General features: G+C 41.1%; 1 protein-coding gene across 8 annotated transcripts in view; it reads right to left on the bottom strand.

Moving 5' to 3' along the window:
• ABLIM1 (actin binding LIM protein 1) overlaps positions 1-21771 on the bottom strand; it is a 312371-nt gene that overhangs the window by 186790 nt on the left and 103810 nt on the right. The window contains exon 1 of one of the 8 annotated variants that reach the window (XM_048857015.2): positions 19463-19761. The exons of the other annotated variants lie outside the window; for them this stretch is intronic. Coding sequence (XP_048712972.2) covers positions 19463-19478 — 16 coding nt within the window. The 5' untranslated portion in view covers positions 19479-19761. Of the gene's footprint in view, positions 1-19462; positions 19762-21771 lie in introns of those variants that run through there. 8 annotated transcript variants of the gene reach the window in all.

Here is a 21771-nt window from a genome sequence, read left to right as displayed (position 1 = left end):
CACCAGCTTAAGACTTGAGATCTGGGTTTGATTTCGTGCATGACCTTGATTTCGTGCACTTAGCCTTTCTGTGCCTCAGTCCTCCAGCTGTAAAATGGAGATAACAGCACTGTCTCTCACAGGGGTATTGTGAGGCAAAATGCATTAAAGATTGTGAGACACTCAGACACTAGGGTGATGGGGGCCATTTAAGTAACTCAGATAGTAAATCATGGTCGTACCCCTTCCCCATCCATTTTTGGGGATGCTCTTCACTAGAAAATAAGGCTGTGTTAGACCACGACCTTGAGAACCATGTTAATTCACATTACTTTAAAGCATCAGCCCAGACAGGCTCCTGAAGGCTATGTTCGAACACTACCTTATTCTCTAGTCAGACAAGCCCTAGGCATGGTGCTGGCCAGCTCAGGACAGACTTTTCAGCAGAAGGAGGTCTTGCCCTGGGCTATGCTAGCAAATGCCAGAACCACCCAGGCCTGAATCAAGCCCCTTGTTTAGAAGATCTTTGCAAACCTCTGGAGAGGTGAAAGAAAGCCACATCATCGTGAAGGCAATTACAAGTTTGCCATTTCCCAGTAACTAGGAGTATCACCTGCTTTAGAATAATATGCAAAGCCTTATAATAAAAAAAAAATCTGTAAACATCTCAAACACTTCTCTAAAATATTTTTTACCAAATTAAAAAACAAACAGATAAAGCATATATAAACAGAAGGATTTTGTGAGATGAAAGACAGTCTAACACAAATCTTCCCATATGTATAGCATATGGTTATCAGCATCTTGTGGCAGCAGCCATCTTTTTGTTCTGTTTGTACAGCACCTAGCACAATGGGGTTCTGGTCCAGGACTGGGTGTCCTAGATGCTACTGCAATACAAAGAATAACGTGCATACATACCACAGAGCTAGTGTGAAATTAATGAAATTCAAGTACTCACTGACATTAAGACAAAGTTGCATCAGTGTAACTAAAAGTGTAATTTCATATGAGGTAACTAAGCCAGAGCAAGTCTGTGCTGATACTTGACTCATTTGAAACCTGATATACCCATTTAGCTCATCAGTACATTTAATGGAGCAGGCAAAACTGATACACCCAGTTTTAAATCAGTGTAAGATTCCACATAGGGGTTTGCACCAGTTTAATTAACCAGACTTTTAAAAACTAGATTTAGTTGAACAAGTGCAACTTGTGTGTAGAAAAGCCCTAAAAGAAATGCTAGTAATACAGTGATCAAAAATGTGTGAGTATTTCTTTGACTATTTAGCTAAATTTATCTTTTTCAAGCTTAACTGTGAAGCCTACATTGTATATATTGAAGTCTTAGCTGTTACAGTGCTTCCAGCTTTGCTCTAAATTCAATCCATGCAAACAAGAGATCACCAAAACAAATTTTCAATGATGTTTCTTGTTAGTTTGTAGGGCAGATACAATTTTGGAAGTTAAATTGTGTGCTGGAAACAGCAACAGGGCCATTTCCTTTATAAAGAACCAAATTTGAAGCCAAAATTATGTGCAGAAGAACTGTCCAAGACAAAATTAATTTAAGTTCCTGGGCTTTTTAACAAACCAAGTTAATTAAGACATTGTCCCTTAGTTTAGTACAGGATTCCACTAAGTCAACAAGCCACATAGGTACACTGTCTGTCAAAAAGCTCACTTAGCCCTTTGAGTGTCCATGCTATGAACAGGACACACAACAGTCCCGCTGCCCCCTTTACCTGGGCTCTTTTTTCCTACTCAGAAAAATCAGTTACACCATTTTTAAGTGGAAAAACACATCAGGTCCCACAGTTATTTGAGGAGACAAGAATCCTCCAGTGCTGCAACCACTTGGTGTTTGGAGTCTTGCTTTACCTCACTAGCTGGGTGCATTTTCCAGCCACCTGCTATTCTTTAAGGAAACCTCATCTTAGTCATGATCTGGTATATTTTATTGCATTTTGTATCTGTGCTACACTAGCCTAAATCTGGAGTAATTCCACTGGTCTAGATTTGCAACAGAGTAACTCAGTTCAGAATCCAGCCCTTTGGAAGTAATATTAAAGTCGGCTCTATGAGAGAGACCTAATTTAAAAGAAGTGGCAATGCCCATCTCCCAACACACTGTTCCAAAGACAGAGACTGATAACACAACTTCCACTTGACTAAAGCACGTTCCTTAGGGTGACCATATGTCCTGTTTTGGTGGGACAGTCCCTTTTTTAAGCCCTGTCCTGGCCATTCCAACTTTTTTGGTGATGATCAGTTGGCAAGAGCAAACGGGACAAATGCCCAATTTTGCCAAAAAAAGTGGGGTAGGAGGCAACCCCTAGCGGGGAATAGAGGAACATGTGGGGGAACAGAAGGGCAACGCCAGCCCACGCGGGGGGGAGGGAGGGCTCAGATGAGAGCATGGGCCGAGGGTGTGAGCGGTACAGGCTGGCCCCACACAGGCAGGTGGCTCGGGCAGGCTCTGCGTGGGCCTGGTGGGTGAGCGTTTCGGGCCGAGGAGGGAGGGGGATTGGGGAGAGTGGGACGGGCCAGCCCCACATGGGTGCAGTTCAGGCCAACTGCTGACGCTAGCCCTGGGTTGGGGAGGAGGGTCGTTGGGCTAGCCCAGGCTGTGTCCCATTTTCCCTTTTGGGAAATATGGTCGCCCTAGGGGTGCGGTGCGAGGGAATGTGAAGAGGTTAGCAGTGATGCCAGTCCTGCACGGGGCGGGGGGGGGGGGGAGGAAACAGGGCTCCATCAGGGGAGGGGAAGAAAAATGGGTTCCAGCATGCGGAGGGCAGGCAGGGTTCGAGTGACCAGAAAAAGCCTCGAAGGGGCGGGCGGGGGGGAGGAGAGATTCAGGTGAGCAGCTGGGCCGGCAGGCTCGGGCAAATAGCTGAGGCCAGCCCCGTGGGGTGTCCCATTTTCCCTTTGGGAAATATGGTCACCCTAACATTCCTAAAATAAAGGGACATTTCTTGTGGGAGTTTTAAATCTGTAATGTCACTGCTGCCTTCTGAAAAGCAGCTCCTGTGACAAAAAGGGCAATGGCCATTGTGTGTATCACTGTCTTAGCCAAGGACAGTCACTGTTTAGCACACTCTACCCCAAGTGGAAATTACAGCCATTACTTGAACAGTAACATTTCTAAGATAAAAAAAAAACCTGAAAAAAGAAAACAAAAACGGCAGCCACTCGATATTTCTGTGCCTGAACCTTGCTCCTAATGCAAGACTGTTTTGGAAACCAAAGAACCATGCTGATGAATGCTGACTCAACTGCAGGTTCTGCTGGCAGAGCTCCATATCTGCTGCAAACCACAGAAGAGCTTGGCTCTTTACCACAAATCAGAGAGACGCTTCTGGGAAATGTCTCACTAGGAGGATGCTCTAAAGTCGAGGTCACATCAAACACACTGGGCCCAATCCTGCTCCCCACTGAAGTCAATGGCAAAACTGCAATTGAAGGGAAGCAGGATCTGGACCCGCTGTGCTTTAGAAAGTATTGACTTTTGTCTGAGCCTCATTAGCACTTGGTCATTTTCCAGATTCAGACATATTTGCACATTGGCAGACTCAGCCTGGCGGGCAGGAAACAGAGTCACACTCTTCCAGTCTGCAAGGCAAGGTGGATTGATTTAAATAAGGATTTAAGTTACCTAAAGGAAAGCCTCGATTTTAATTAACGTTTGTATTGGTAGTTCATTTATTTTCCTAAAAAATGGTGCACTCTCATTGGTTGCTGTAACAGCTAAAACATGTTGATTTACAACTAAACAGAGCCTTCACACTAGATCTGGAATGTGCGCTACCTAGACGGGTACACTATAACTACATACATTTATTTAAGCAATTATATAGCTTAATATATAATTTTATTTACTGTACATTTTTAGTAGGTTAGAAAATGGTGACTGATATATGGCTTATTTACTAAATATTAATTTTGTTCAGGATTTGTGTCAAACTGCATTAGGATGGTAACTAGAATTTAAACACAAAATAGCAGATAAAATGTATTTTTATGAAACAAAACAAGCCCTTAATACAGTACATGACGTATTGTGCCACATTTATAAAACTTGACTTCAAAACTTGGAATCAGAGGAAAAACAGCTTTCTTTATAGAGAAAGGAAGCCTTTAACTCAACACCAAGTGATTCATCACCTGTGTCCACTCCCAGTTTCTGGCAATCATGTAGCATATGCCAAAGTAGAGAATGAGGTGAGTCATTTGAGTTACCCATCTAGATATGGGAGGCACAAGTCGTGTCTATTCTAGCCTAGTCCTGTAAACGGAAACTTGTCAATTCCTTAGCAAAAAAGGGTTGGGAATAATTTGGCAACGTTTAGTTTGGTGACCAGTTTGGTGACCATATTTCCCAAAGGGAAAAAGGGACTTGAGAATAACTAGCACTTTTTCTCATTAATGCCATAACACATGTTCTGTCAGTCTCAGTTTTCCCACTAGAATTAATGAAGTGCACCTAAGCTATCTATTCTCAAGGCTTCTATCGATAGCTAGAGAGGTGACTTATGGGCATGATCACAGCATAAAAACTGATTGTTCTGTTTTGACTCAGCGTGGTAGCTGTGTTATAGTCTGTATCAACAAAAACAACGAGGAGTCCTTGTGGCATCTTAGCGACTAACAAATTTATTTGGCCATAAGCTTTCATGGGCTAGAACCCACTTCATCGGATTCATGGAAAATACAGGAGCAGGTATAAATACATGAAAGGATGGGGGTCAGTTTACCAAGTGTGAGGTCAGTCTAACGAGATAAATCAATTAACAGCAGGATACCAAGGGAGGAAAAATAATAAAAGTGGCAATTCTTCAACAAAAAACTTCAAAAACAGACTCCAATGTGAAGCGGCACAACTGGAATTAATTTGCAAACTGGATACCATCAGATTAGGCCTAAATAGAGACTGGGAGTGGTTGGGTCATTACAAAACCTAAACTTAACTTCCGCAATACCAGGAGCAAAGAGTCCTGTGGCACCTTATAGACTAACAGACGTATTGGAGCATAAGCTTTTGTGTGTGAATACCCACTTCGTTGGATGCATGTAGTGGAAATTTCCAGAGGCAGGTATAAATATCAAGCAAGAATCAGCCTAGGGATAACAGGATGAGGCCCTCTTCTAGCAGTTGAGGTGTGAACACCAAGGGAGAAGAAACTGCTTTTGTAGTTGGCGAGCCAGTCACAGTCTTTGTTTAATCCTGAGCTAATGGTGTCAAATTTGCAAATGAACTGAAGCTCAGCAAAAAGAAAAGGAGTACTTGTGGCACCTTAGAGACTAACCAATTTATTTATTTATTGGTTATTTATATAACCAATTATTGAAGCTCAGCAGTTTCTCTTTGAAGTCTGGTCCTGACGTTTTTTTGCTGCAGGATGGCTACCTTTAAATCTGCTATTGTGTGCCCAGGGAGGTTGAAGTGTTCTCCTACAGGTTTTTGTATATTGCCATTCCTAATATCTGATTTGTGTCCATTTATTCAATACTAATTTCTCCCTACTGTTATTCACACCTTCTGGTCAACTGTCTGTAATGGGCCACTCTCTTACCACTTCAAAAGTTATTTTTCGTCCCTTGGTATCCTGCTGTTAATTGATTTATCTCGTTAGAATGACCTCACACTTGGTAAAGCAACCCCGCAGCCTTTCATGTATTTATACCTGCTCCTGTGTTGTCACTCCATGCATCCGATGAAGTGGGTTCTAGCCCACATAAGCTTATGCCCAAAGCAATTTGTTAGTCTCGAAGGTGCCACAAGGACTCCTCGTTGGTTTTGTTTTGACTCACTCTCTCTCCACTCATTGCAAAGACTATAGCAACTGAGATACTTCTGCCCATTACCTAAATAGTAGCCAGTACATTGCATGTCAGCACATCTCCACCCCAGAGATGTGTTTGTTCTTAATTATCTCATCTGTACTGTACTCCCAAGAAACAGACTCTTTCGAAAGGAAAAACAAGGCCTTGAAGATAATAATGATAAAGAGGCGTCGATAGCTAGAATGGTAGGTTGGGATAGTTTATAAAGGAAAAAAAAAGAAAAGAAAAGAACATAGGTAGTTGTGGATAGCTTTTATCAGTCTACCCAGCTGTTAATTTATATGAAAAAGTTGGATGAAAAGACTTCTGCATACTTCTTAATTATTTTGAAAACTCTAGGATTAAATACACTTTAAAAAAAAATTATCAATAATATATATGTGTGTATACACATCACAAGGATAAAACCGGGGTGAGCTGTAACTTTAAATAAAGAGTAAAGCAAAGGTAGAATAAACTGAAAAGACTCTGGTGTTCATTACTATCAAAAGCAAAAAAAAAAAAAAAAAAAAAGCGTACATCAAATGCACCAGTAATAGTAAAAAGTCAAGGGGGATAAATAATTCTACAAAAATATATTAGCCAAAATTAAATACTGATTGAATCTTAAAAATATGGAACAAGAAGTGTTAATTTTCTCTCTGACCACTTTGTAGCCCACAACCCATCCCCCACCCTCCTTTCTTCCCTCTTGTGTCTTTTAAGGCCTTTATGCTGCAAACACCACCACATGCAACAGCTTGTGGAATGAGGGTCTTAGGCCTCAGCCCGAAGAGACTTTTGCACATGCTAAATTTTAAGCATGTGAGTCCTTCCAGTGAAGTCAGTTATTTGATCCCAGCACTCATTTGATCCCATTTTAAACCCCATTATATAATATTTATAAAAACATGACATATGTGCGTGCAGTGACTGGCATAATTTGCTTGACAAGTTCAATGGTGTTTTTGATAAATGATTTGCAAAAGATTAAGAAAATTAGGTATATTCAGTATGGGGTGTTTGCTCATCTGGCCACACAGGGGCTTACAGGCCAGATTCTGATCCCACTTATACTGGTGTAAATCTGAACTAACTCTATTGAAGATGCTAGTCTTTAGTGGGGGATTGTCAAAAGTATATGAGTAGTGACATAGAAATACAAAGTCCTATTGACTTTCAGTGGGACAAGACATTTATGATAATTCTACCCCTAAGTCTTATTGATATTAATACAGGTAGTTCCCCATGCTTTAAGATGCAAATACACTGCAGAGCGAAAACTGAGTCGTGTAATATGCTTATGCAATCTATCATAACATACAGCTTATGAGGACCATGGTCCAGATCCAGTGCTGGTATCAATTTTCAGATTTACACCAGCTGAGAAAGTGGCCCCCTAGTGAAAACTTTCCTAGTTCACTGAAGCTATATCAACACTACACACCACTTGTGGTGGCATACAGCGTACATGTCGCTCCTCAGCACACAGTGAAAAGCACACGGTGTCCACACTGTGGTGTGTAGCTACAGTGTCAGTGAAAGGCTCTGGCAGGGGGAGGCAGCGGGGAAAGGCTCAGCCTCTTTCTGCTGCCTCCCTGCTACGGGTGCCTTTCCCCGAGGCAGGGCAGGGATCCACAGTGAGGAGCTGCCCTGCAGAGGAGAAAGGCTCCAGCACTGGGACACTACACTGGTAAAAACAGCCACGTAGACAGGGAGGCACGGCTTGTGCAAGCAGCGCTGTGTAGGTTATCATACCTACACCCTTCAGGTGTGTATTTACTCCTCTTGCCTAAATTGTGCCTCACACCTACGCTGCTGTTTATACCCCTGCCAGAGGGGCTACGTGGGTATGTACTCTATTCGCTGCTGAAAGACATACCTTGAAATGATCGCATAGCCCTGAGCTTCATTTAATTAATGAATTCATTTAATTAATGATGGAATTTCACTGTTGTTGGCCACACAGTTTTAGTTACAAGACAAATGCCTGAAGTGTCTCCTAAGAAAACGTCTAACCTGGTGACCAAATTGTGCATTCTACAGTGTGGCTTGTCTTGTAAATACAGATACTTCAGGAAGTTACAATATTTATACTTCACATATGTTAGTCAATGCTGGAGAAAAACAAGAATCTTTTCCATAAAACAGCTAACAAACTAGAGAACTACACAGTCAATGCAGTATGTTCACATGTAGTGCCTGAAGCCAAATCAATGAAAAGCTAAAGGCAGTTTTTATTTTTTTAAAACCACTATCACTAATACAAAGGCACTGATCTTACTGAAAGTATGTTGCAAGCCATGGCTTGCTATGAAACAGATGATATCGACTCAAAGTTAACTCAACTGAGCCAATGTTTGAATGAAAAACTCAACACAATTTCTAGTAGATTTGTTACAAGATAAACAGTTATTGAACCAAAGGGCAGGAGCATAAACTGAATTTAGTGTGATGCTACATCTCAGCATTAGGACACGGAGGGACTTGGTAGTTTTCACTGAACTCTTCGTGACACAATCTGGGTGAAAAGCTGAAATGTGAATCCAGGCTGTGTAGTACTAATGCAATAAAAGCCTGTCTCAGCACCCTTATATTCTCCTTTGTCTTCCTCTCACTAAACACACAATTCTCTGCATACAGTTGATTTAAAAAAGACAGTATTTAGAGGCAATCAATCCCATTCTTCAAGACTTCCATTTCAGTTAAAGCCAGCATACATGTATTCCTCACAACACCCAAACAGCTCGAGCAGCTAGCAAACAAAAAAGTCATGTAGATAGGTTCTGAGTATCACTAGATAAAACTCCTTTAAAAGACTGCTACACAGAAAGACACACAATTATTTCAAATCAGTCATCTAAACAAAAATGTAAGACAAAGTGATCAAAAAGTAAATAGCTCCAACCAACATCCTGAGTGAGAGTCACATAATGTCCATACATAAATATTATACAAAGTGATGAATAAAAGGACAGATGTAGAAATTGTTCATTTGAAATCTTGAGTGGATGCACAAAAGCAAGAAAGTTGAAAGTGCTGATGTTAGCAGAAAATGCCATTGCTTTTCCCCGAAGAGAATGAAAATTCTAACCTCCCAATGAAAGATGTGAGCACTCAGGTGTAAAACAAAACACAGAGAAACAAGCCATGGCTTCTTAGCCACATCAACAACAACTGTATCCACACTTAGTTTCCTGCCTTCAAAGGCAGCAAATTTAAATTACAGTTTAAGCATTTAAGCTTTTCTTTTTAAGCTTCCAAAATAGCTATGAAAGAATTTCAGAGATTGAAAGGTGCATAAAAAGGTACTTAGAAACATGAAACATAAAACTTTAAGCACGAGTATTGAAGTGAGATTTCTGAGGTGAACATTTCCTTAGCCCAATGGCCTTCCAGCTGTGTTACAATATCTTTGTGCTGACATGTCACTGACACAATTTAATACATGCATCAACAGGGGAGAAATTTTGCACAGAAATAGATAAGAATGTCTATTAAAAAAAAACACTCCCCCCCCACAAAAAAAAATTTACCTAACTGAAAAAGGTATTTTTCCTCACCAAAAGAAAATATTTCTGGGTCAAATTCTGCCCCACGACAACCAACAACCCTATTAAAGGCCTCATTTTAAGCCTCTTAAAGAGGCAATGGCAGTTGTCAGCTACACCACCATTTCCCAAACAGTGAAGCTGGGCCCACGATGTGATGCTGTATTACTGAAGATGACCATTTATAGCATTGTTGCTACTACTGTGGCACAATAGCACTAAATTTGATACAAAGTGTCTCATGTAAGGTATCAACGGAAAAGTTGTCATCTGCTAAACATGATAATCCTCTTTATATGCATGTACCATCTTTGTATCTGAAGTTATACATAGCAAATATCCATTTGTATCTCTCACGTGTTTTGTTCTTATGTGACACCCATAAGGTAATTTTACATTCCATCTAGCCAGCCCAGCGTTGATGAACCATTTAGTTGTGCACAGACCATTCAGTTGGTGATGGGCTAGTAAGGGAGATCAGCTCTTCACTGAGTCTTCCTCTGGATGCCTCAGACAGCAAGGAGCCAATGGCCACCCCTGTGATTCAGCAAAACATATAAGGGCATGTGATGTGGACATGTGACCTTGGATTCCATCTTTGTCAGTAACTTTCCATACACAAGGGCTGTGGGCTTTGTTTGGGACATTAAATTTCCATGCACGTGGAAGAAGATACAAGAGACACCTGAGACATTGCCATTTTGCCTCATTACTCCTCCAATTCTCTGGACTGTGAATTTACAACTAAAAGGAGTATTTTGAACTATGGATTGGGAACCTTCCAATCTTTTGGAAGTTACCAGAGAGACTTTTACAAGCCAGCAGCCTATTCCATCACTGCTATGATCCTGATCTAGGAACACTGAAAATCACTTGTATGTATATGATTCCTTAACCATTCAGTTACTCTCTTCTGTTCTTCTATTAAGAAATCTTTAGTTAGTTTAGTAAGGATTGGCTGACAGCATGATACTTGGATAAGATCTGAGATACATATTGACCTGGAATAAGTGTCTGATCCTTTGGGATTAGTAGAACCTCACATACGGTGAATTGGGTTTTCAGTAACCCCTCACTATATTAGATCTGTTTTCAGAGGAACAGCCGTGTTAGTCTGTATTCGCAAAAAGAAAAGGAGTACTTGTGGCACCTTAGAGACTAACCAAAAGTACTCCTTTTCTTTTTATATTAGATCTGTTTGTCTGAATGGGAGCCAAGGAATGGAATGCCTTAAGAGGACTGTGTTTGGCTTCTTGTTAACCAGTGTGGTGCTACCGAAGTTTTTCTGATACTGGTTTGGTGAATCTAATTATAGAATAAATCACGAGTTTTTGGAGATTGTCTGCCCTGTTTCATGCAGTCTGCCCTGAATGCCTCATTCTCAGCGTGGTCCGTCCCAGGCACACGGTCACACAATACGTGGATTTATCTGTCCATCTAGGCTCTTACCCCTCAGCTCCAATCTCTCTCTCAGGATTTAGCCTCAGTGTCAGACTATACCAAACTGGGAGGGGTTGCAAGTGCTTTGGAAATAGGATTAAAATTCAGAATGATCTGGACAAATGATCTGAAGTAAATAGGATGCAATTCAATAAGGACAAATGCCAAGTACTCCACTTAGGAAGGAACAATTAACTGCACACACAAAAAATGGGAAATGACTGCCTGGGAAGGAGTGCTGTGGAAAGGGTTCTGGGGTCATAGTGGATCACAAGCTAAATGAGCCAAAGGTGTAGCAATGGGGGGGGGGGGGGAAGGAAAGCAAACATTCTGGGATGTATTAGCAGGAGTGTTGTAAGCAAGACACAAGCAGTAATTCTTCGAGTCTACTCCATGCTGATAAAGCCTCACCTGGAGTATTGTGTCCAGTTCTAGGCACCATATTTCAGGAAAGATGTGGACAAATTGGAGAAAATCCAGAGAAGATTGACAAAATGATTAAATGACAGGTTTCAGAGGAACAGCCGTGTTAGTCTGTATTCGCAAAAAGAAAAGGAGTACTTGTGGCACCTTAGAGACTAACCAATTTATTTGAGCATGAGCTTTCGTGAGCCACAGCTCACTTCATCAGATGTGTACCGTGGAAACATGATTAAATGATTAAAGTTCTAGAAAACATGACTTATGAGGAAAGATTGAAAAAAATGGGTTTGTATAGTCTGGAGACAAGAAGACAGAGGGGACAAAACAGTTTTCAAGTAAATAAAAGGTTGTTACAAGGAGGAAGGAGAAAAATTCTCCTTGTTTACCTCTGAGAACAGGCCAAGAAACAACGGGCTTAAATTGCAGCAAGGAAGGTTTAGGTTGGACATGAAGGTAGTTAAGCATTGGAATAAATTGCCAGGTGTGGGGTAGGAGGGGGAATTTCCATCACTGGAGATTTTTAAGAACATGTCAAACGAACACCTGTCAGGGATGGTCTAGTTATTACATAGGCCTGCCTTGAGTGCAGGAGACTGGACTAGATGACCTACTGAGGTCCCTTCCACTCCTAGACTGCTATGATTCTAGGATAACAACATAACCCCCTGATGGGCTACCGCCCCTAGCAGCCATCTCCTGTGTGAAACACTGATGAGGGCATACGCTTACTCTACAGGCCCTGCCATATGAACAGCCCTTCCTGAAACATGGATCTTTTGCACATTTGCAAAGTAAAAGTCAAGACCTTAACATGCAATATCATTTCCGCAATAAATATCACCGACTCCAAAGAGCACATTCGTTTTTAGTGAGATGTTTTAAATACACAAATGCTGAGAAAATACTGATGACTGCTGAGAAAGCAGACTACCAAATACATTGATGTTTCTTGGAAATGACCTAGTACAAAGGGGGGGGAGGGAAGGGGGGAGAAAATACACCAACTTCTGCTTCTCTAATTCATAAATCGTGCTGTCATATCAACTTTTGTTTTGTGGTTCTTCAATACTAAATAAATAAGTTATAGATCTCTGTAACTCCTTATCTATACTAGGAACTTTTTTTAAAAATTGGCATTATTTGTAATATAATGAACCCTACTTGAAGCAGGAGAGAGATTTGAACGCTGGATCTTCAGAGCTAAGTGCAGAAAGAACCTGCTTCTGCTTGAGCTAACAGCGTAAGTCCCCTAGATGCTATTAGTAACAAACAAAATAAACCTCTGATGTGCACCAGGCTCTAGGTTCAGATAGCAACTCACAGACTCCCTGGAGTGGGTTACTAGAACATTAGTGATGCTGAACTGAAGTGAGCAGCACTGGGAACACCAATACATCTGGCCAGCCAGCCTGTTGTCCATGCTGTTTTCAGTACTATGACAATTAGACCATGCACACACACTATTGTGTAATGAGGATTTATACCCAGAAAAATAAATTTTAAAAAAGCATTTCATTTATAAATGGTTGATGTTATATAGTTTGATCCCAACTTCTTAGCCTTGAGCAAGTCACTTACCTCCCTGCCTTGCTTTTCCCCTTCTGTACAATGGGGACAGTAATATAGGATTATGTGCATCACTGGGATGGCGGGAAGAATAAACTGTTCCTGTTTATAGCACTGTACGATTAGTGCCATATAAGTGCCACCTATTATTTGTATCATCTCCATCAGTTACACAAGGATACAGCTAATGTTCTAAATATGTGTAACAATGAGGGCAGGCAGTAGCAAAAACATTACAACTACACAAACAGGCAAAAATCACATACACCCCCCCCAATCAGGATAGCACAGGCATAGCACAGGATTGCATGTGATTAATTTAAAGCCCACGGAGGTCAATGAGACTTAAAGACATGCTGTTTTGAACAAAGACGGGCTTAAGCATGTGCTTACCTCAACCAGGCCCAAAATAAGCATGGGAGATCCCCAGGATCAACGAATGGGTAAGGACTAATCATACTTAATGGGATACCGACATGGTCAGTGCAGTGTTTTTCAGATAGAGAGCAGCCTTTCATATTAATTATAGCAAAGGGATTCTATATGGATTGCTACTGACCACAGACAAAAAACAAAAACTCCAACTCTCTCCTCCAAGGGAACTAAACACAGCCAGTGCCATTCAGTGTCACCCTACAGACCCTCCCTCTTCTGATTTGCACTGATCCTAAAAACAACTCCTGACTACCCTATGCTTGACAGACCTAAGATGGTCTGAACTAATAAGTTCTCATACCAGAGATCTTAGCTACCCTTAGAAAAGTATTTCTTAGCAGCCGTTTAATTTTGTTTTAATTACTGATTTTAAACAAAAGAAGAAATCCACTTTCCTGAAACTTTAGTCTTTTAAGAAATGCCAAGGGATGTATAAAGCCCTTAGTTTTTTCAAGTGTCATCCAAGTGTCAATCCAACCAAAGTGAAGAGAGTGCAGATTACTGTACCCGAACACATGAATGTAGGTGTCTCAAATGCAATTACTAAAACCTTTATGTCATCCCCTCCCGCTAGTCCAAACACAACTCCAAATTTCTTGATGTAAATGGCGGTTTCCCTACATCTCTCTCCACAGCATCTGCTCAAGCTCCCTTTAGCATATAGCTGGGATGCGAGAGAATGGCTGGCATACCACTACAGAAAACATGGGAATCCATCAAACATGTCAGGACGGTACAAAGCCTGTTGCCCCATTCTCAGGATGGTAATATTTATCCTACAGTGTGAAATCGGTCCTATAAAAGTAAAAGTTTAAGAAAACACGTAATGCTGTCCATCAGAGCTGAAATTTTAAATATAGTATTTTAAAAGGATAAAGCCATAAGGCGAGAGAGACACACACACAAACACAACTGTCATTCTTTTACTTTACTTTTTAACGGTTGGTAAGGTATTACAGTGTTTGAAGTGATATCTGTTATGTTAGGGTATAGTTACCATTATAAGTGGTGGTGGTATCTCTCTTTGCTCACACACACTCAGTAAGAGTAATTCTCTGCCCCAAAGAAAATTCTTATACACAAAACAGACAAAGGAAGTGTTAATATCCAAAGGAAGAGAATAGCCGGATGAGCCACTGAAGGCAGACAGACCAATTAAGTGACTTCCCCCAAGAACAGGAAATCTATCAAAGAGCCAGACATTGAACCTTCATCTCTCAGTATACTACATTAACCATAAGACCACCTTTTCACATACATTAGTTTCACATATTTATAAAATGTGTCTATTGAGACCTCCATGAGCAGATCCAGCAACATAAAAAACCAAACCCAAAACCCACAGATTAAAACAGGCCTAAATTTGACACAGCATAAACCACAAGTGAAAAGGAAAATATAGTTCCTCAAACCTCAACCAAATCAGAGTCTGCCAGATCAACTGGGGATGCAAGCTCCAGAGTCAAGAGACTACACTGAGACTGTTCACCCACAAAACATCCAACTATTGAACTGTCAGTGACGACACCCTGGCTGCAATCACCCTGGCTGTTTGGGTGGAGAAAGAGGACCAAGAGGCAGGACCCATATCCATAACTCAAAACCAACATCTCGATTGTGATTGAGCTCTTTGAGTGTATCTATTTAGCTTAACAAAGAGAAGGTGCAGTGGTGACTTGATTACAATCTGTAAGTATCTACGTGGGGAGCAAATATTTAATAATGGTCTCTTCAATGCAGTCTGAAGGTAGACAAATTCAGACTGGAAAGAGGGTGTACATTTTTAACAGTGAGGGTAATTAACCACTCGAACAATTTACCCAGGGTCATGGTGGATTCTGCATCAGTGACAATTTTTAAATCAAGATTGGCTGTTTTCCTAAAAGATCTGCTCTAGGGATTATTTTGGGTACATTCTATGGCCTGTGTTACATAGGAGGTCAGACAAGATGACCACAATCGTTCCTTCTGGCCTTGGAATCCATTAATCAACTTATGAATTACACCTGGAAAGTCCCTGGAGTACAGGTATAAAATGTGCTTGTGGAGGAGGAAGCTATTTGTATTATTTTTTCTTAACATCATATGCAACTCATTTTACTGTTTGATATTATACTGCCTGACTGCATGGAATTAAATTGAAGGAAGCTGATGGGGAAAACAAACAGGAAAATATTACAAGGTACAACCAGAGAGAATACCACGGTTCCTTGAGAAACAATGGGGGAGTTATTAATTGGGAAATGCTCCAGCCAGCATAGCAAGACTTATTCTTCCCAGATCAGGGCGTAGGAACAAAGGAACACTAAACCACTAAAAACCCTGCAGAGACAAGAAGGGGGGGGGGGGCGGGAGAAAGTGAGCAAGCAGCAGATGGAGGTGAATTTCTGAGAGGAATACAGAGGATGCTGCAGGGACTGTCTCTCTCCCAGGACAGGAATAGGGATGACTGGGTTGAGTGGAACATACCCAAAACTTGCAAGGAAAGAATAAAGTGTATGTAAGACCTCATATATAGGCATTTTGTGGTTTTATCCCTTGTCTCTGCTTGCTATGGAGTTGTGGGTGAATAAATATTTTGTTTTGAAGAAGCTGTTTTTGAGTTACTGTAAATCAGTTGGTGGTCACAGGTTCCTGGAGGAAAATGGGTAACAGGTGCCAAACACAACTGGGCTTGTCTTCTTATCATGGTTGGTAAACTAGAAGGCTGCAGCCTGGAGACCCAGTCTAAGAGTGCTAGGTACTCATGATTACACTCAGAGGGTGGTGAAGGTGGCAAAACCTGTCACCAGAGAGGTTCACTCAAGAATGACTAAATGGACACATTGTTCTGTAACCTTGACCTTGTTCCATGCAAGGAAAACTGTTAAGTGACCAAGAAGATGCTTTCCATGTACAAGCTGAAGTTTGAGTGGTCTTCAAGAGTAATCTCATCTAAAGTGCTTCAGTTCTGGTACTGGCATAAATAACTGCAATGGGAGATGTGGATAGAAAAGAAGGCAGGACTGGGGACACAGCATCAAGGAAGTTTCTTGACCATGAACTTAATGAATTAACTTGGCAACACCTCAACTAATAGGGCACTGCATATTTCCCTGCAATATTTTAAGAGACAAAAAGGGTAAATTGCAAATGGAAATTTTATTAAAGTTTTGCTGAAATATATTGATTTTTTCTGTGATGCTTGGTTGGCTGGGACTCCCTGACACACACACTCCACCCCCAGCTTAAGGCATCCCGAGCCCTCCAGACACCTGTGCCTACCATTACACAGAGAGACCCAGAGGGACCTCCTGCAGGACAGGCGCACTTGAGGGTTAAAGTCTCCATCAAACTTCCATCTTTTCAATCAAGCACTGTCATTCCAGAGGACAACTCTGGCCTATCAAGGCATAGCTCCATTCCCCTGAGTCTTCCCGACATGTGATCTCACATAACTTCCCATAGGGATCGTAAGTTAAAATACCATCAGGGTCAACTCCTCCCTTCATCTTTTGGCATTTACCATTCAAGTAAGAATGGGAGTTGTACCCGTGGATACTCCCAGAATCTGTTGGCCAAAACATCAAGCCTCAGGGCAAATCCTCAGCTGCTGTGAATTGGCATTGCTCTAATTGGAGCTAGGCCATTTTATACCAGCTGAGGATCTTGACCTCAAGTTCAAAATTCAGTCTCAAACCTCAACATTGTAACACTTAGTCTAGTTCTATAGGCCAGCTCCTAGCTAGAAAAATATATTACTAAACTGGATTCAAAACTAATACACTAGTTACACTCCACAGTAGGGATTTTAAGTTGCGGCGTGACAGTGGATATTCTGAAAAGCAGATACTGACTGAGAAGCACACATAAGTTATTTTACCAGTTATTGAATACTGTGAGGGCAAGTTGTTCTTGAATGAAATAGCGTAACAATGTGTCAAGTTAACTAGATCAAAGGAAGCAGACAGGTGCACATTCAGAGGGACAAAAATGTAATGTTAGTCAATCATAATTCTGCCAACGTCATCTGGTGCCTGAAGAATAGCAGCCTGGACTCAATATTTTTCTATGCACATATCTGAGCTGACCAGACACACACTGAAATCATTCTACACTGTGAACATAATGAAGCATGCTAATTTTATATAAACCGTTACTAACTGGTTCGCACGTCAGTGAATTGGGATTGCATTTTTCTAGCTGAAACCAGCCCCTCCAGTTCCTGGCCAGCATGTTTATGAACCACCATTAGGTTTCCCAGGCATTAGACAGGCAGAATTTTAGGCACGCTAAAGAGAGGACAACACATGCAGAAGCTGGAAGAGAGGGTACCAGCTGCACTAGACTAGCATGTCATCTCGAAAGCAAGCAACACTACAGAGTGGCATTTGAATCAGCTCCAAAGTAGCTGCAACTCCTGATGTCCTGGATGAAGTGGGGGAAGGAGTTGTGGGAATATTTGTCTGAAATAGTACGGCAGAAAAATAATGGGGAGAAATATGGAAAGATACTCAGGGCTACTGACTGTTTGCAATCTGTAACAGAGAGGTATCAAGAAAAGGAGTACTTGTGGCACCTTAGAGACTAACCAATTTATTTGAGCATAAGCTTTCGTGAGCTACAGCTCACTTCATCGGATGCATACTGTGGAAACTGCAGAAGACATTATATACACAGAGACCATGAAACAATACCTCCTCCCACCCCACTCTCCTGCTGGTAATAGCTTATCTAAAGTGATCACTCTCCTTACAATGTGTATGATAATCAAGGTGGGCCATTTCCAGCACAAATCCAGGTTTAACCAGAACGTCGGGGGGGGGGGGGGGGGGGAGGAAAAAACAAGGGGAAATAGGCTACCTTGCATAATGAGTTAGCAAGAGAGTGAGTTTGTGTGTGGGGGGGGGGGTGAGAAAACCTGGATTTGTGCTGGAAATGGCCCACCTTGATTATCATGCACATTGTAAAGAGAGTGGTCACTTTGGATGGGCTATTACCAGCAGGAGAGTGAGTTTGTATGTGGGGGGGGGGCGGAGGGTGAGAAAACCTGGATTTGTGCTGGAAATGGCCCAACTTGATTATCATACACATTGTAAGGAGAGTGATCTCCACCTTACTTCATTTACCTCTGCTGGAAGGGGTGAAGGGCTGAGCTGACCCAAGTGGGATTTGATCACTATATCATCTGTGACTCCCTAATGCTAAAGAGAGGCTGATAGTACCCACATAACATACCTCAAACCTGAACAGCAGACAATACTTGTGATGCCAGACTTGGGCTTCACTTAAGCAGGGACTGTCAATTGACCAGAACTATGCCAGACTGTTCAGTGGTTTGGCATGCCCATGACAGACCAGGTTAAGGTCACTCAATTCATTTTATTTGTCACCTCAACCAGTTTTCAGCTAAGGCCTCAGAGGTAAAAATCTACTAAATTATTAGCCTAATTTGACACTTCCACCCCTTTCCAACATTACATTCTGTCCAGCCTGCTTTTACTGAGATTTATAAGCAGAGATAAATTACACAGATTCTCTGTGTGGTATGCAGAGATTGCCTTTAAGCCTCGTGTTACTGCCTATGAATCTACCTATTAAAATATTAAATTTCAAAATTACCTCCAATCCATGAGTCATATCTGAGTTTAGATTATATTTCATATCACTGTAATGCAACAAGAGAGACAGACCTGTGTTACTGAAAAGAACGACTCCTTGGCCAACTCCCTGATTTCTCCTACTCCAAGTCTGTCTTTTGCTTGAGCAGCAGCTTTAAGGGGTGATTTAAGATAATTAAATTACAATGATCAATTACAATTTGCAGAGTCCAGACACAACAACAAAAAACAATCCTTTACAAAACAGCCCATTTCTATACAAAAAACAAACTGAGGACATGCTCCTTCACGTCCAGGGCTTGCTGGCTATGACAATATTCCATTTACATTTTTAATGTAACTCATTTGGTGGCAAAGACTCCAGGAATTGTATAAAAACACAATAAAACAGTAGATAGAAAATGCAAGTCAGGTAACATTTACAAACAAGCATTTACCAAGAAAAAAAAACAACCTGAAACGAGGTGCAAGCCAAACCCTACGGCAGGGGAAATAGATGCAGAAATACTTAATGCAGCTCACTGCAGTTATTGGCACAAGGATAAAAACAGGAAAAAAGTAGCCAACCAACAACAACTTTAACTCTACACTGAAAGGTTTAAACCTTAGACGATCATGGCTGACATATCAATACATGTAAATTACCTTTTTCTTTCACCATGGCAAATGAGTCCTCTTTGTAGCAGAGACAGCAAGGATTAACTGAAGTAATTTACATACGCACACTTTCCTTCCAGCAATGTTTGGCTGGGATAGGGGAAAAAAAAAAAAGGTGGGGGCGGGCCCGCAGGAGACAGCTTATTCCAGAGGCGTCTTTTCCTTGGTCAGATTTTCCACAAAATCTGATACAGTCTGATTGCTTGTCACTGTCTCTTCTTCTTGTGCCTCCTATCTCCTCACTCTCTCCCGCTCTGTCCCTTTTCCTGTTACTAGTGCCAGTTCATTCCGTGCGTGTGGACTCTGCCCCTTGTGCTGAAACAACCTGCGGCAGCTGCTGCGTAACAAACGCAAAATTCCACCGTCCCTAATCTCTAGTCACTGACACCACCTTCCATTTCTCCTTGCCAAGCAGCATAGCACTGGCAACATAGTTATCCCACAAGTGACAGAGAACAGATTGCAAGTGAGGAGCACTGAGGAATGCCCTGGGGAACTGTTTAAATTGCAAAATTGATATTCACTAGCTTATTTTTCATTTGAACCAAACTGAGCCTGAATGGAATCTAAGATGAATATAGGACAAGTGCTGATTATTTGTATTATTTTAGTGTCTAGGAGCCCTAGTCATGGACTAGGACCCCATTGTGCTAGGTACGGTATAAACAGATTAAAAAGTCATAAAAAGCTTAAAATCTATATATAAGAACAGAGACAACAGATGGATGCCGACAGACAGGGAAGTACAAAGAAACAATAAAACAATATTGGTCAGCATGACAGGCATGGTCTCAGCATACCAACAGTTTAACTGTTGGCAAGTTTTTTTGTAGGCATCACAGCAAAGGAAGTTTTAAGGATAGTTTTGAAAGAGGATAATGCGTTCGTTTTCTGAACTTTGGAGACCTCCTCCCAAGGGTGTGAGGAAGCACAAAGGTGACTGGAAATTTAACAAGTGGACAATGGCAGCAGAGCTGACTTTCTTTGATGGAGCGCTGTTTACCCACTTCTGTTTTCATTTTAAAACAGACATAAATGTTAATAAAACAGACATAAATGTCAATATCCAGTCAATAAACATCTGATGAAGTGAGCTGTAGCTCACGAAAGCTCATGCTCAAATAAATTGGTTAGTCTCTAAGGTGCCACAAGTACTCCTTTTCTTTTTGCGAATATCCAGAAAGCAAACAGGCTCTGTGACGTTCTCCTAATGTCTTTCCACCACAGCACACAATGAAATAGTCAAATGAGACTGTGCACATTGGCCATCTCTCTGAAGGATGCTGTTAAAAAAAAATAGTCAAACATTAAAAAAACCCAGAGTGTTTTCTCTAGACGGCAACTAGGTTTGGGAGCAAAGGTCAAAATGTTCACTAAGTGAAATTTCTTGGCATGGTTCTGGGTCACTCATCTGCTTTGGAGGTACAATATGTATAAGCTCCAAATCCTCTTATTATTCCCTTCTTTAAAAAAATTTAAAAAAGATGATGAGTGCTCAAAAAACTGAAAAGATTGATGTCTTGAACAATGAGGCTACCTGTAAATTTCTCCAAAACACACACACACACACCTCTGTCCATTCAATATAGCACTACTGAGTCCTGACATGCAACTTGTCTGGTTTTTATGATGTCATAAAATAATAAAGCACTTACAGTGTTGCCAAGCCTTTCACAATTTCATAGAAATTCTCATGATTTGTTGTTTTCCACTGAAGCCCCAGCTTCTGGAGTCATGTTATTAGGTGAGATGCTTAGACTTTATTAAAAAAAAAAAGTAGCAAGTTTCCAGCCTGTGAGATTTTGGAGAAAAGCTTGAAAATGTCTGCTACTTTGTGTTTGTACAGCACCTAGCATAATGGGACTCCATTCTTGGCTGGCCCTTAATCATATTTATTGCATAAGGCCTAAAAATAATAATAAAACAATGCCTAGTGGCTCAAAAACCAGAAGACAAATATAAAATATACTTTTTAAAAACCCACATTTTAAGCCAATCTCACTTTTTTTCCAGGGGCGGGGGGAAGAGACCATGATTTGTGAACCCTTGTGATTGGCAATACTGTACTTATATCTATTTTCCTTCTCCAAAGGGCTTTATTCATAATGCTTTGCACTTATCTACAAATCACTTTATAAATATTAAATAATCCTTACCATGCCCCTTTTGGGCAGGTAAATTTTATCATCCATGTTTTACAACTGGGGAAAAGGGAGGGGGAAAAGAAAAAAAAAAGAGGAAGAAACGGCTGAGAAGTTAAGCAATTTGTCCAAGCTCAAAGAGGAAGTCAATGGATG

The sequence above is a fragment of the Caretta caretta genome, chromosome 7, assembly GCF_965140235.1.
Source record: "Caretta caretta isolate rCarCar2 chromosome 7, rCarCar1.hap1, whole genome shotgun sequence".
Taxonomy (NCBI): domain Eukaryota; kingdom Metazoa; phylum Chordata; order Testudines; family Cheloniidae; genus Caretta; species Caretta caretta.
The sequence above is the reverse complement of the archived record's forward strand: the minus strand, read 5'-3'. Positions and strand labels throughout refer to the sequence as shown.